At 41.6% G+C, this 13133-nt stretch overlaps 1 protein-coding gene across 1 annotated transcript; it reads right to left on the bottom strand.

Annotated features, from left to right (window-relative positions):
• Window positions 1–3930: 3930 nt before the first annotated feature.
• On the bottom strand, window positions 3931–13113 carry LOC103116081 (cystatin-8). The gene is made up of 4 exons (XM_007525948.2): window positions 11298–13113; window positions 10704–11053; window positions 7906–8019; window positions 3931–4089 (listed from the first exon to the last, which is right to left on the bottom strand). Exons 2-4 carry the CDS (start codon window positions 10932–10934, stop codon window positions 4006–4008), a joined length of 429 nt encoding a protein of 142 aa, XP_007526010.1. The 5' UTR covers window positions 10935–11053; window positions 11298–13113; the 3' UTR covers window positions 3931–4005.
• Between the last annotated feature and the right edge of the window lie 20 nt (window positions 13114–13133).

The raw sequence follows: 13133 nt of genomic DNA, 5'->3' as shown, positions 1-13133 counted from the left end.
AGACCCTGCAGACCTGCTTCACCCCCTGTGAAGCGACCCCCTGCAGGTGGGGAACCATGCTCAACCTGGTATCCTTACATTGGTCCTTGCTTCCCACCACATGCGCTTAACCCACTGTGCTACCGCCCAACCCCCCTTCTTCTTCTTTTTAAATTTATTAGTGATTTAATAATTATTAACAAGATTGTGAGATAATAAGGTTGCAAGTGCACCACATAGTGAGAGATGAGCCTTGAGGAGTGGTGCAGCGATGCACAGAGTTAAGCTCATGTGAAGACCTGCGGAAGCATAAGGGTTCCAGCCCCCATTCCCCACCTGCAAGGGTGACACTTCACAAGTGGAGAAGCAGCTCTGCAAGATTCTATATTTCTTTCTCCAGCTCTGTCTCTCCCTCCTCTCTCAATTTCTCTACGTCCCATCAAATAAAAATGGAGGAAATGACCACCAGGAGTAGCCCCAGCAACAACCCTAGAGGCAAAAAAAAAAAAAAAAAAAAAAAAGCCCTTGAGATTCCCAGGAGTAGTAGTAGGGTTCATGGACATGCTGTGAGTGAGCCTGACTGAACATTCTTGGGCCTGTCACTGTCATGTCCGTAGGCAGACACTACTTGGAACAGGGGATAATGTCATTACTCTCAGCTGATTCTCTTCCTGAGAGTGACCCACGTTGAGCTCATCATCCTCAAGCAAAATACTTAAAGGTTTAAAGTACCTGTATGTTATACTCTACTTCAGAGTCCAGTCTTTTTTTTAATTATCTTTTTATTTATTTATTGGAGACAGCCAGAAATTGAGAGGAAGGGGGAGATAGAGTGGGAGGAGAAAGACAGAGAGACACTTGCAGCTCTGCTTCACCTGTGCAATGCACAGGTGGGGACCAGTGATTCGAACCCAGGTCCTTGCACACTATAACATGTGTACTCAACCAGGTGCACCACCGCTTGGCCCTAGATTCCAGTCTTCAGGTCTAACAGAGTGGGTTTTAAAAAACTTTTTCCTGCTGAATCTATTGGCATCTTCCATTCTGATTTTCTTTGATACAATTTTTGTCAGAAAAATGTAGCTGAACACTAGATTTTTTGCAATAGAAGACATACATTCATGAATTCAGTTATACACATTTTGATTGTAAGCAGTGCACTTCCTTGAGATTTTTTTTCCTTCCCATAATATTGCTTGTCTAAGTTTATTAATTTTGTTGATTACTTACCAGGCCTTAAAGCCAGGCCCCCTGCTCTGCTCCATTGCTGACATTATGGTTTATTTACATAATCATAGTTTTGCCTGAAAGATCCCCACCACGTTATCCCCTCATGGTATTGCTAATTCAGTTAAAACCATCACAACAGTTGCTATGGACACTTCCGCCTTCCCAGCATACCTTTTACTTCTCTCCACCCCCTTTCCTAGACATTTCCATTTCCGACTTGCCACTTCTGGTTTTTACCCTAGAAAGCCCACTGCTGTTCTGGTTTTGCCCTCTTTCTCTTCAAGTCCCGACCTGGAGAAGACCTGGAGAAGGGCTGGTGTGCATAGCAGGAGGCGGCCATTTTGCTAGCTCCATGTGGCCTAAATGTGCTGTGCTCACACCCGACTCTGGGACATCCACATCAGTAAAAATTGTATTACCACGCTGCCACAAGTTCCTCATCTCTCTCTCCAGCAAAGCTAGGTTGGCAATTACTTTTTAAATTGATTTAAGGCAAATCTCACCAGACTCTGCTACTAGCTAAAACTGCAATCTCTAGCCATTTTTAAGATTGGATCTTTTATTTTTCTCTTGAAACACCACTACCAACTACAACAACAAAAAATGGACACTAGTTTTTATAGATAGGGTAAATCAAGGTTAAATGATACTAAGGGAATTAAGGATAAACCAGGTCAAAGTGATGATAGAGGATCCTGTGGTCTTCCAGCAAGTAAAGAAACCTTTCCATTTCAATGAGAATAAAACTAACAAAACCAACAACCACTCGGGAACCTTTGCATAGCCTTCCCCTTCTCTACTAATAATTATTAATTGTTTTTATAATTTAAAATTTTGTTATTGATTTAGTTTTCTCTCTTTTTTAAATCTTTATTTTATTTTACCAGAGTACTGCCAACCTCTGGCTTATGGTGACGTGGGGGATTGAATCTATGACCTTGGAGCTTCAGGAAGAGAGTTACTTTGCATAACCATGATGCTATCTCCCTTACCCATATATATATATATCAGAACATTGTTAAGTTCTGGCTTAAGGTGGTATAGGAGATTGAACCTAGAACTTCAGAGTCTCAGGCATGAAAGTCTCTTACCTTGTTGGGTAGTATGCCAGCTCCCCCTGGCCTAAAGCCTCTGTCTCTAATCCTGCTTAACTAAGCACTACCATGCCTCCAGGGCATTGGTTTAATCCCCACTGGTTCATGATGTCTTTCTGCTCCGCCCCCTCTCGTAGTCACCCTGATTTCCACCAGTCTCTTTTTGCTCCACCCTCTTTACGTCACATCCTGTTTCCACCCTACATAGCGAGTATATGTACAGCTGCTCTTCTGTTTTAACACACTTGAGATTGCCTTCCAGCTCTGAGAGTCCCAGAGTCTCCTGCAACACTAGCCCGGCACGAGTTCCTGATCCCTCTCCCACACAGCAGCCTAGGTTGGCTCCAGTCAAGTTCTCTCCAACCCAGAGAGCGCTTGTTCAGGAAGAAGCACCTTCAGGCTCTCCCAGCATTACATAACCATTATCTTCTCCTCTTACTCCTGATTTTTCTATATCCCACATATGAGTGAAATTCTATGGTTCTAGCATGATACCTTACTCTAGGACCATTCATGTTGCTGTAAATGTCAGAATTTCTCATCCTCTTCTTCCTCTTCTTCTTCTTTCTCTTCTTCCTCTTTCTTATCACAGTCATTGCTCAGCTCTGACTTATGGTGCTGTGAGGGATTGAACCTGGGATCTTGGAGCTTCAGGCATTAGGGTCAGTATGTATAAACATTATATTATGTTATCTACCTTTGCTACATTTTCTTTACCCACTCCTTAGTAGATGAGCACTTGGGTTGCTTCTAGGTATTGACTACTGTATATAATATTTCAAGAAATACGGGATTATTTGTTTTAAAAAAAAGCTTGTGAGCTCCCAAACCCATATCCTATTGTCTAAAAACCCATTGTTCTTTGGGCAAGAGCATGGCAATATGTTTTGTTCCTGACCTACTTTGAAGTTGCAAAAGTCAAGCACTATAGTAGACTGACAGTTTGAGAGTAAAAGTGACCACAGAACCACACTTTAGTTATTTTTATTATCTTTATTTATTTGATAGAGACAACCAGAGAGGGATATAGAGGAAGAGATAGAGAGGCCTGCAGTACTGCTTCATCATTCATGAAGCTTTCCACCTGCAGGTGAAGAGCCGGGGTCTCAAACTGGGATCCTTACGCTGGTCCTTGCGCTTGTCGCCATGTACACTTAACCTGCTGTGCCACCACCCAGCCCCCACACAGTCTACTCTTAAGGCTATAGTCCTTACCCCTCTATCTCTTTGACCAGTATAAATATTTACCTAAGAAGCAACACAGCTTCCTCCAATTCAGAGAGACCCCATTGGGAGAGGACTCCTCTTCTGCCAGGGGGTGTCTCCAAACCCAGTTGACTTATCCATGTAGGATCCTGAAGCAGGTTGGAACCTCAAGCCAAAGGAAGTTTCCTGAGTTAACTCCCCCTACATCCAGGAGACATTACTCAATAATAAAAAGGCATTTCTCCTTAGATTGCTAATAGGAAATGTGATTGGACCTCATTCCATCTTTGTACTCAGTGACATCAGTCATTCCTAGAGGCAGGAAAGAGAGAGACATTGGGCATATTTATCTTCTGTCACCAAGTAATGTGAAACTAGAAAGCAAAGTGGCAAGCAGAGAAGCACACATGAGAGAAGTATGTTGGAATACTGCCATGTGCCTTTACTCTTTACAAGGAAGGTAGACACTGAAGATAGAGACATGCTCCAGAGCCCATCAGGCATCCACACACTTCTTCTTCATCACATTGAATTCCCCATTCCAGGGAAGAGCACTCACCAAAAAGTTGCAAACTGCTCTCTGAAAAAGATCACCATAACAAAAATCAGTAGTGTGCTAAAAGAAAAATAAAAGAACAGGAGACAAAATAAAAGACAAGAAAAGAACTTTCCCTGTTGCTGGCTATCAGTTTACTGGAAAGGGGACTGTCGTCTATCAAGGCAGATCCCAGGTATCTACTTGCTGGGAGCTGGAGATATTCACAGTCATCAACAGCTACTGGAGAATTCTCTGTACTAATACCAGTCACGGTTGTAACAAATACTAGCAAGCATCATTTTTCAATGGCAGAATAAATGTGAATTTGGTTTTATTTTTAAATTTTAGTAATGATTTTACTATTATAAAATGTAAATAAAACAACTATATTTTATATATGAACTAACGTATGTTGCCCAAATAACTATTCTAGTAAATAATAAAGTCAGAATAGAGAGACTTAGAGGTTTCTAGGACCTAATATATACATTATTCCAAAAACCCCTTTTGCATTTCAAAATACTATTGAAAGGATAGATTTAACAGTCTGCACATGTGTGATAGGTGGATGTATGGGTAGACAGATGAGTGGATAGATGAATAAACGAACAGGTGAATGGATGGCTGACTATGTGGGTAGATTATTGATAAACAGACTATAATAGTAATAGTGACAGATAATAGTTGATAGACTAGTTAGATTGCAGTTCTGGTGGGAAAAAAGTAAAGGACATCTTAAATAATTGGTTAGAAACAGTAAGGTACTTCCCCAGACAATAACTTGGATCTGCCTGCATATCAGATTTCATGCTCAGGGGAAAAATAAATAAAAACTAGTATATCCACAGGCCCTTTGGAATATAACTAAAATATGCCTACGAGCTATTTAAAAAATGGAGACCTCCCCAACTCTTAATCTGCACTATTCCAGCCTTTAGGTTCATGATTGGTCAACAATTTGTTTGGCTTTGTATGTTAACTCTCTTTTCAGCCACCAGGTTCCTCTGGACAGACAACCCCATCAATGTGTTCTGGAGCTCCAGTTCCCCAGAGCTCCACCCCACTAGGGAAAGAAAGAGGCAGGCTGAGAGTATGGATCGACCTGTCAATGCCCATGTTCAGTGGGGAAGCAATTACAGAAGCCAGACCTTCCACCTTCTGCACCTCACAATGACCTTGGGTCCATACTCCCAGAGGGTTAAAGAATAAGAAAGCTATCAGGGGAGGGGATAGGATACAAAATTCTTGTGGTGGGAATTGTGTGGAGTTGTACCCCTCTTATCCTATGGTTTTGTCAATGCTTTCTTTTTATAAATAAAATAATAATAATAAAGAAACACTAAGGTACTTCCATGAAATATGTAGACCTCCCTTACTCACAGAATACCGAAACATACCAAATCAAAGTAGTTTCATGGACAAATCACATCAATATTTGGGAGCCAAGAGCTCTTTGATTTTTTAATTGATCAAGAACACAGGAAAAGGTGAAATAGCCCTGTTATCATTATAGAAGACTGAAAAAAAATACCTAAAACCAAAATATAATTGAGAAATAAATTTTACCTCAACTTTACCTAGTAAATAGAGCAAATATGCCAAACAAAATATTGACTGACAAATTCAAAACAGTTTTATATTAAATTATTGTCCATACCCCACAATCAATTGGATTTTTTTTTGCCTCCAGGCTTATCGCTAGGGCTTGGTGCCTGCACTATGAATCCACAGCTCCTGGAGGCCATTTTTCCCATTTTGTTGCCCATGATATTGCGCTTGTTGTAGTTGTTATTGTTGTCATAGCTGTTGTTTTTGATGGATAGGACAGAGAGAAATTGAAAGAAGAGGGGGAAGACAGACAGGGAGAGAGAAAGATAGACACCTGCAGACCTGCTTCACCGCCTGTGAAGTGACTCCCCTGCATCCTCATGCGGGTCCTTGTGCTTCCCACCATGTGGGCTTAACCAGCTGTGCTACCGCTCAGCTCCCAACAGGAAATTCTAATAGGTTTAGAATGAGAGTGTGTGTGTGTGTGTGTGTGTTGTGTGTTAACCACATGTTCTAAGTGATTCTTAACATCAGGGAAGTATAAAAGTACATAATGTATATGATATCAAAATTCCTAATTTAAAATCAGCATAATGAATCCCACATGTCCTCAGAGACAAGTGAAGACAAAACCCAACATTCTCTTTACAATTTGGGATTAGCAGTATGGCTCCCACAATAAAAGGTACAAAGAGGGACTGTTAATCCACCAAAAATGTGGTGATCAGAGACTAAACACCAATCATACATGTTTACTATTAGTAAACATCAACAAAACTGACACAAAGACAAGATGGTATTAAGACATGTTTACTGCTTCAATGTTTGTCCTGTTGGGAATTTATTACTAACTAGAAACAAAGGCATTTGTCCCATTTGAGCCCACAGAAGCAGTTTTAGTCCAGCATAATGTGAATGCATTTGGTTAACTGTTCCTAGCAATTTCCTATGCCATGGTTACATAACATATTGTGAAAATATGACTCTAAGGTGGGAAATAGCAGCAGCTGTGAACTTGTAAAGAATGCAAATTATTATTTTTTATTTAATATGTGAGGGAGAATCAAAGGATCCCCTTGGGTCAAACTCAGTATCTCATATTCCAAGTCCAGTGCTCTTGCTACTGCTCCACCTCCTGGGCCACAAGAACAGAAATTCTTGTACCTATTCCAGACTAACTGGATCAAAAACTGCAGCTCAAACTCAAAACACTTTGGTTTATCAAGGCATCCAGGTAAATCAGATGTCCACTCATGCTGGAGAATGACTTATGTGAAGAAAGAAACAAACATCAGAAAGTCAGATGCCACACCAATCTCAGATTAAGCACTGAGACGAGTACAGTACTCTCCCCACCGAGAGAAAGAAATAGAGGCTTGAGGCAGTCCTTTGTGAAAGTCTTTGGATTGCCCTCTGATCTTCCTGGAAACTATGACTGAACCTGGCAAGAGTCATCTGTAAACATGGGAGAATGGGGAGCATTGTCCATTCTAGTCGCTTCTCTCTCTCTCTCTCTTTTTTTATTAAAAAAATTTAAAATTATATTTATTTATTGGATAAAAACAGCCATAAATTGAGAAGGAATGGGGAGATAGAGAGGGAGAGGGACAGAGACACCTTCAGCACTGCTTCACCACTCGCAAAACTTTCCCCTTGCAGATGGGGACCAGGGGCTCAAATCTGGATCCTTGTACATTATAACAGGTTCATTTAACCAGGTGCACCACTACCCAGCACCAATCTCTCTCTCTAAATCACCTCCCTTCTCTCTCTCTCTTTGCTAGAGCACTGCTCATCTCTGGCTTTTGGTGGTGCAGAGGATTGACCCTGGTACTTTGGAGCCTCAGTCATGAGAGTCTTTTGCGTAACCATTATGCTATCTTCCCTCCCACCCATCACTGCTCAATCTCCAATACGAACGATAGTACAAAGTAAGTTTTAATGAGCAGATAGAGGAATGAATTGATGCTTTGGTGTTTGGGGTGTGTATGTGCTTTCAGAAGACAAGCAGCTATGGGGCCAACAACAATTAATTTGTTCATGAGATTCAAGAGGACAGACATTCTTAAATATGTGTTGACAAGTTTTCTTGCACCAGAAGGTTAATTAACTGAGACTATGCTCTAAGAAGAGGAGTGAGGAAAGATTCTGAGGACCCCACCAGATTCTGCTTCCCTGTACACCCTGCTCCCTAAACCAAAGGTATGACCACTATGGAGGTCAAACATTAGCAGTGATCCCGATCTCAAAGAGATCTGACTGGAGCTTAGAGCATCCCCAAACAATACAGACAAATGGTATGTCACCTACCTTTTCCAGTTTGACATTTTCTTGAATGACACAGTTTTCATTATTGTTTGAAAGTTTTTTGCAATTGCTGCGGGCAATTTCAACATCAAGAAAGTATTCCAAATGATCCGTGACCTGCCAATCAGCAATGTGAAATTCCCTTTTTAAAAGATTGATTTAAATTTTAGCACAGACTAAAAATGTCACTCATACTCATTTTTTTTTTGCCTCCAGGGTTATTGCTGGGGCTCAGTGAATCCACTGCTCCTGGAGCCCATTTCCCCCCCTTTTGTTGCCCTTGTTGTTGCAGCCTTGTTGTGGTCATTACTGTTGTTGTTGATGTCGTTTGTTGTTGGATAGGACAGAGAGCAATCAAGAGAGGAGGAGAAGACAGAGAGAGGAAGAGAAAGATAGACACCTGCAGACTTGCTTCACCGCTTGTGAAGCGACCCCCTGCAGGTGAGGATCCGGGGCTCAAACCGGGATCCTTACGCAGGTCCTTGAGCTTTGTGTCACAGTGCACTTAACCCGCTGCATACTACCTGACACCCCCTTATACTCACTTTTAACCCCTTCTCCACACTATCTCTCTTCCCTCTCTTAGTACATCTTTAGAGGAAAGCCCATGATGCTGGATGCCCTTACATTCTATACATGCTGATGCCAATTATCCTCTAGGTCTGGATACTTAGGGAAAAATTCCTTTAAATTGTGGAGGCTTACTGAAGGTAGGACCTTCTATTTATTTATACCTTTATTATTTTTTTAACTTTATTTTATTTGGTAAAACAGAGAAATTGAAAGGGAAGGGGAATAGAAAGAGAGAGAGAGAGACAGAGACCCCTGCAGATATGCTTCACCACTTGTGTAGCTTTCCCCCTGTAGGTAAGGACTGGGGACTTGAAGCCAGGTCCTTGCACATAGTAATATATGCATTTAACCAGGTATGCCACCACCTGGACCTAAAGGTAAGACCTCCTACTTCCATTTCTCCTTCCAAAGTCAAGGGAATAAACCTGGTCCATGAAGTGTCAGAGGAATAGGATAGGAACTGTAAAACCGCTAGCTCTTATAATCCAACCTGCTACATCACAACCCTCATTCCTGGATTAGCAGCTTTGCTTCCTAATAAGACTGCCAACTCGCTCAGGGCTGTGATCATGTTTGTCTTTCTTTGTTCTGTCTTCTGCAGCTAACAGAGATGAGACTGGTGAGATACACTGTTACCTACCATCCTGCCTGCCTGTATCAAAGAAAGGAGACTGATACACAGAGCCACTCCATTTCAAAGAAGTGTTGGGGACATGCCTCCAGATGGACAAGTCTGTCCTGTTAGTAAAAGGTGCTATGTTATAAATAGAATACACTGAAAATGTGGCGCTTATGGCTCATATTTGCCTGCTGAGAGGGGATCATGAATGCCAGTAGGTAAACCAGCCCAGCTGCTGCTAGTGGAGGGAAGCATGGAGAGTTTGAGGCTGAAACTACTCTGCCAACAATGATCTGCCTACAATGATTGTCTCTACAACGCATTACTACAAGTGTGAGGCAGCATTAAAAAGCCATATGATCAACCAATAAAATGAGACTGGTATTATCGCTGAATTCCTACTCCCACAGCCTTTCCTAGAACATGGCAGGTCAGGCCATGTGTTGTAAACTTTAGAAAGTACCAACCATAATGGCATCCAAGTAAACAATGCCTTCTAGCACTGGGCAACTTGTGAGGGAGGAACTGTTTTTGTAGACAGAAGAGTGGAATGTCCTTGGTTTCACAAAATAAATCTTAGATTTACAAGAATTCAAGGATGGGGGTGGTTAAGGTGTAGATAGCATAATGGTTATGCAAAGAGATTCTCATGCCTGAGGCTTCAAAGTCCCAGGTTCAATCCACTACACCACTACCACTATAAACCAGAGCTGAGCAGTGCTCTGGTAAAAAAAAAAAAAAAAAAAAAAATGAGGGCCAGGTAGTGGTGCCCTCTGTTGAGTATACATGCTACCAAGCACAAGGACCAGGGTTTGAACTAGCACACCCCACTTGTGAAGGGGTAGGACACTTTTCTCCCTCTATGTCTTCCGACCCCTCCCTCTCAAATTTTCTCTCTCCTATCAAGTAAAATAGAAAAAAAAAAAAAAAGGAAAATGAAATGTGACCACTGGTAGCGGTGGATTCGTAGTGTTAGTACCAAGCCCCAGCAACAACTGGTGGCAATTAAAAAAAAAAAAAGAAGAATTAAAGAATAACAGATGGCACTTCAGTAATCTCAACATAAATAGCGCCAAATGTCTTTTTGCAATCCCACATTCTATGTCACATGGATAGATTAAAATGTGCCCTGTGCTAGCATCACAGCAAAATATCCATTGCATAGGGCTGAAGAGCTAGGATAATGATAATGCAAAAGACTTCTGTGCTTGTGATTTGGAGGTCCTTTTTCAATACACAACACTACCATAAGCCAGAGCTGAGCAGTGCTCTGGTTAAAAAAAAAAAAAAAAAGATGGCAATCAATTTATATTCTACCCATAGCAAATAGAAGCAATAAACATTTGCTATTTGAGGGTCAATGAGTTCATATATGCAAATTATTTAGTATTTATCTGGAACAAGCATAAAAATAAAAAGTATTTTTTAAAAAAGTATTTAAAACAATCTACTGAAATTGCTCTGGTGTTATGGTAATACATGCACTTGAGCATACACATATTTATGATTTTTTTGTATATTAATATCTTCTCACATGCTGATTCTTTCAGTCAGGATTCAGTCTTTGCCACCTCATACAAATGTCCATGTTTGGCAAGAACACCTTTACCTGCAGCTGGGCTTGTACTATCTTCACCACATGGAAGAGGTATTTGTCCTCACTCTCTTTGTTGTATTCTTGCATGGCAAACCAGAGACACTGCTTCACATTGGCATTGGAAGCATTGATGACTTTTAATTCCCTCAGCACCTTGATCTTATTCTTGTCTGGGTCTATGCTGATCACCAGGACCACCACAAGGGCAAGTAGGAGCAGGCAGGACCCCTGGGGACCTGTCATCTTCACTCAGGTGGGTAGGTGAGCCTCCTTCTGGGCACCGGAGCTGCGGTGGTGTGAGGTAAGGTAGCTGCTACTGCCCCTGCAAACTCAGAGATCTTACCACAACAGCGGCTACTAGGCTAAATACAAAAGACAGAACTATTAGAGTCATCTTTTAGGGTTGCCCGTTCCTTTGAGGAAAAACCTCCCACCTGAAGCTTGTTTTTGCTTTCAGCCTCCATGTAAACTGTAAAGAGCATTTAGGCATCGATGTGCAGACCTGAGACCCTTGTCACCACACTGGCTCCTGTGCTTCTACTTACTGGAAGATATGACTGAAAAAGGTGTTTTCAGGTTTTCTGACTTGAAACTTGCTCTACTTACCAGTACCCCTTACTCTTGGTAGGTTAGGCTCTTCCTGGAGCCCCTGTCTGTGTTCTTTCAGGTCTCCAGCACTCCCAGTCTGTGCCTATGCCCTCATGAGAGGTTGTCCTACCTACCCCCTGCACACACCCCTGCAGGGAGCTCACACTTTGTGATGTAATTCACAGTCTGTGACCCTGCAGCACTGAGGACACCTCTTACATGTGGGACTTTCTATCCACAGGCCTCTTGCCTCTGCCCTCAGCGTGGATGGACCTTCACAGGCTTCCTACCCTCCTATACCTAGATGCCAGCATCTAAAATGTTTGGCCTCAGGATTCCCTCTCTTTTAGGCCACTGTCTTCTCCTTCCACTGTCTTTCCAGGGTACAGGTCACACAGCCTGTGAAGCCAGGTCCTTTGCCATACTTATATGAGGTATGCATCTCCCAGGCTCTCAATAGTGAGGTCACTCTGTAAAATCCAAAATCAGTGTTCAGCTACTTGCTGGAGAAGTTTCAGGGGTCAAAGACTAATGAGATAGACATGAGGGGGATTGGTGTATAGGGAAGAAGATATAGGCATGAATCTGCTAGACAGGTTGTCCAACAGTATAGATACAAACTCACCATATTGTATTTAAACTGCCTGACTACTGAGGGGGTGTTTGGTTATTTCTAATGTTCAATAGTTACAACTGTATTGGGCAATAGTTTTCCTGTATCTTTGCAAATGTATGTGATCATTTTAATATTAAATACACTAAAAAGAATTTATTCAAAAGATTTGCACAATTCAGTCTTTTATGAATTTAGTCATAGAAGTCATATTTATGTGGTCTAGGAGGTGGCACAGTGGATAAAGCACTGGACTCTCAAACATGAGGTTCTGAGTTCAATACCAGGCAGCACATGTATCAGAATGATGTCTGGTTCTCTCTCTCTCTGTCTCCTAGCTTTCTCATTAATAAAATATTTTTTAAAAAAGAAGTCATATTTATGACTTTTCAAGTTAAGCTTGATATTAAAAGCATTTGGGGACTTTTAAGAAATTCCTGGGTGAGTGGGGAGAAAATACAATTGTTATGCAAAAAGACTTTAATGCCTGAGATTCCAAAGTCCCAGGTTCAACCCCTCATACCACCATAAGCCACAGTCCAGCAGTGCTATGGTAAGAAAATAATGTTTTTTGCATAATGACTATTCAAAAGGACTTTAATGCCTAAGGTTCCAGAGAAATACCTGGGGCAGTGGTCTGCAAGGCAGCACAGTGGATAAAGAGGTCCTGAGTTCAGTCCCTGGAAATGCATGTGCCAGTAATGCTCTATTTACTTTTTTTTTTTAATCTACCCTTCTACCTCATCAATAAGTAAGTAAAAATCTTTCAAATTGAAACAATGTTCATGTCAATTCTGTCCATAAAATCAGTTTCAGGTGTGGCTTATGAGGTAGTACAGTGGATAGAGCACTGAACTTGCATGCAGAAAGTCTTAAGTTCTAATCCTGGTATCACATGTTCCAGTGATGCTCTAGTTCTCACTGTCTTGTTAATATATAAATTTGTCTTTAAAAGATCAATCTGTACGTGCTGGGTGGTGGAGTACTTGGTTGAGCTCACATATTACCAAGTGCATGCATATTACCAACTGAGCTCAAGCCCCTGGTCCCCCCCCCACCTGTGGGTGGGTGGCTTCAGGAGCAGTGAAGAAGTGTTGCAGGTGTTTATTTGTCTCTCTTCCTTCCTCTTCTTCTCCTGCTCCTCTGTCAATTTCTCTCTGTCTCATAAAAAAAAAAAAGTCAGTGTACAAGAACCTGGGCTCAAGCCCCTGATCCCCACCTGTAGGGGAAAAGCACAAGTG

Source organism: Erinaceus europaeus, chromosome 1 (genome assembly GCF_950295315.1).
Source record: "Erinaceus europaeus chromosome 1, mEriEur2.1, whole genome shotgun sequence".
NCBI lineage: Eukaryota > Metazoa > Chordata > Mammalia > Eulipotyphla > Erinaceidae > Erinaceus > Erinaceus europaeus.
This window is presented reverse-complemented; position numbering and strand designations above follow the sequence as displayed.

Bases quoted from the DNA above. Each gene is read 5' to 3' on its own strand.
- LOC103116081 (XM_007525948.2), bottom strand. From the start codon at position 10,934: ATGACAGGTCCCCAGGGGTCCTGCCTGCTCCTACTTGCCCTTGTGGTG. The intron at 8,020-10,703 runs GTAAAGGTGTTC...GCTGATTGGCAG, and splicing joins TAGTACAAGCCCAGCTGCAG to GTCACGGATCATTTGGAATA. The intron at 4,090-7,905 runs GTAGGTGACATA...GATCTTTTTCAG, and splicing joins AAAATGTCAAACTGGAAAAG to AGAGCAGTTTGCAACTTTTT.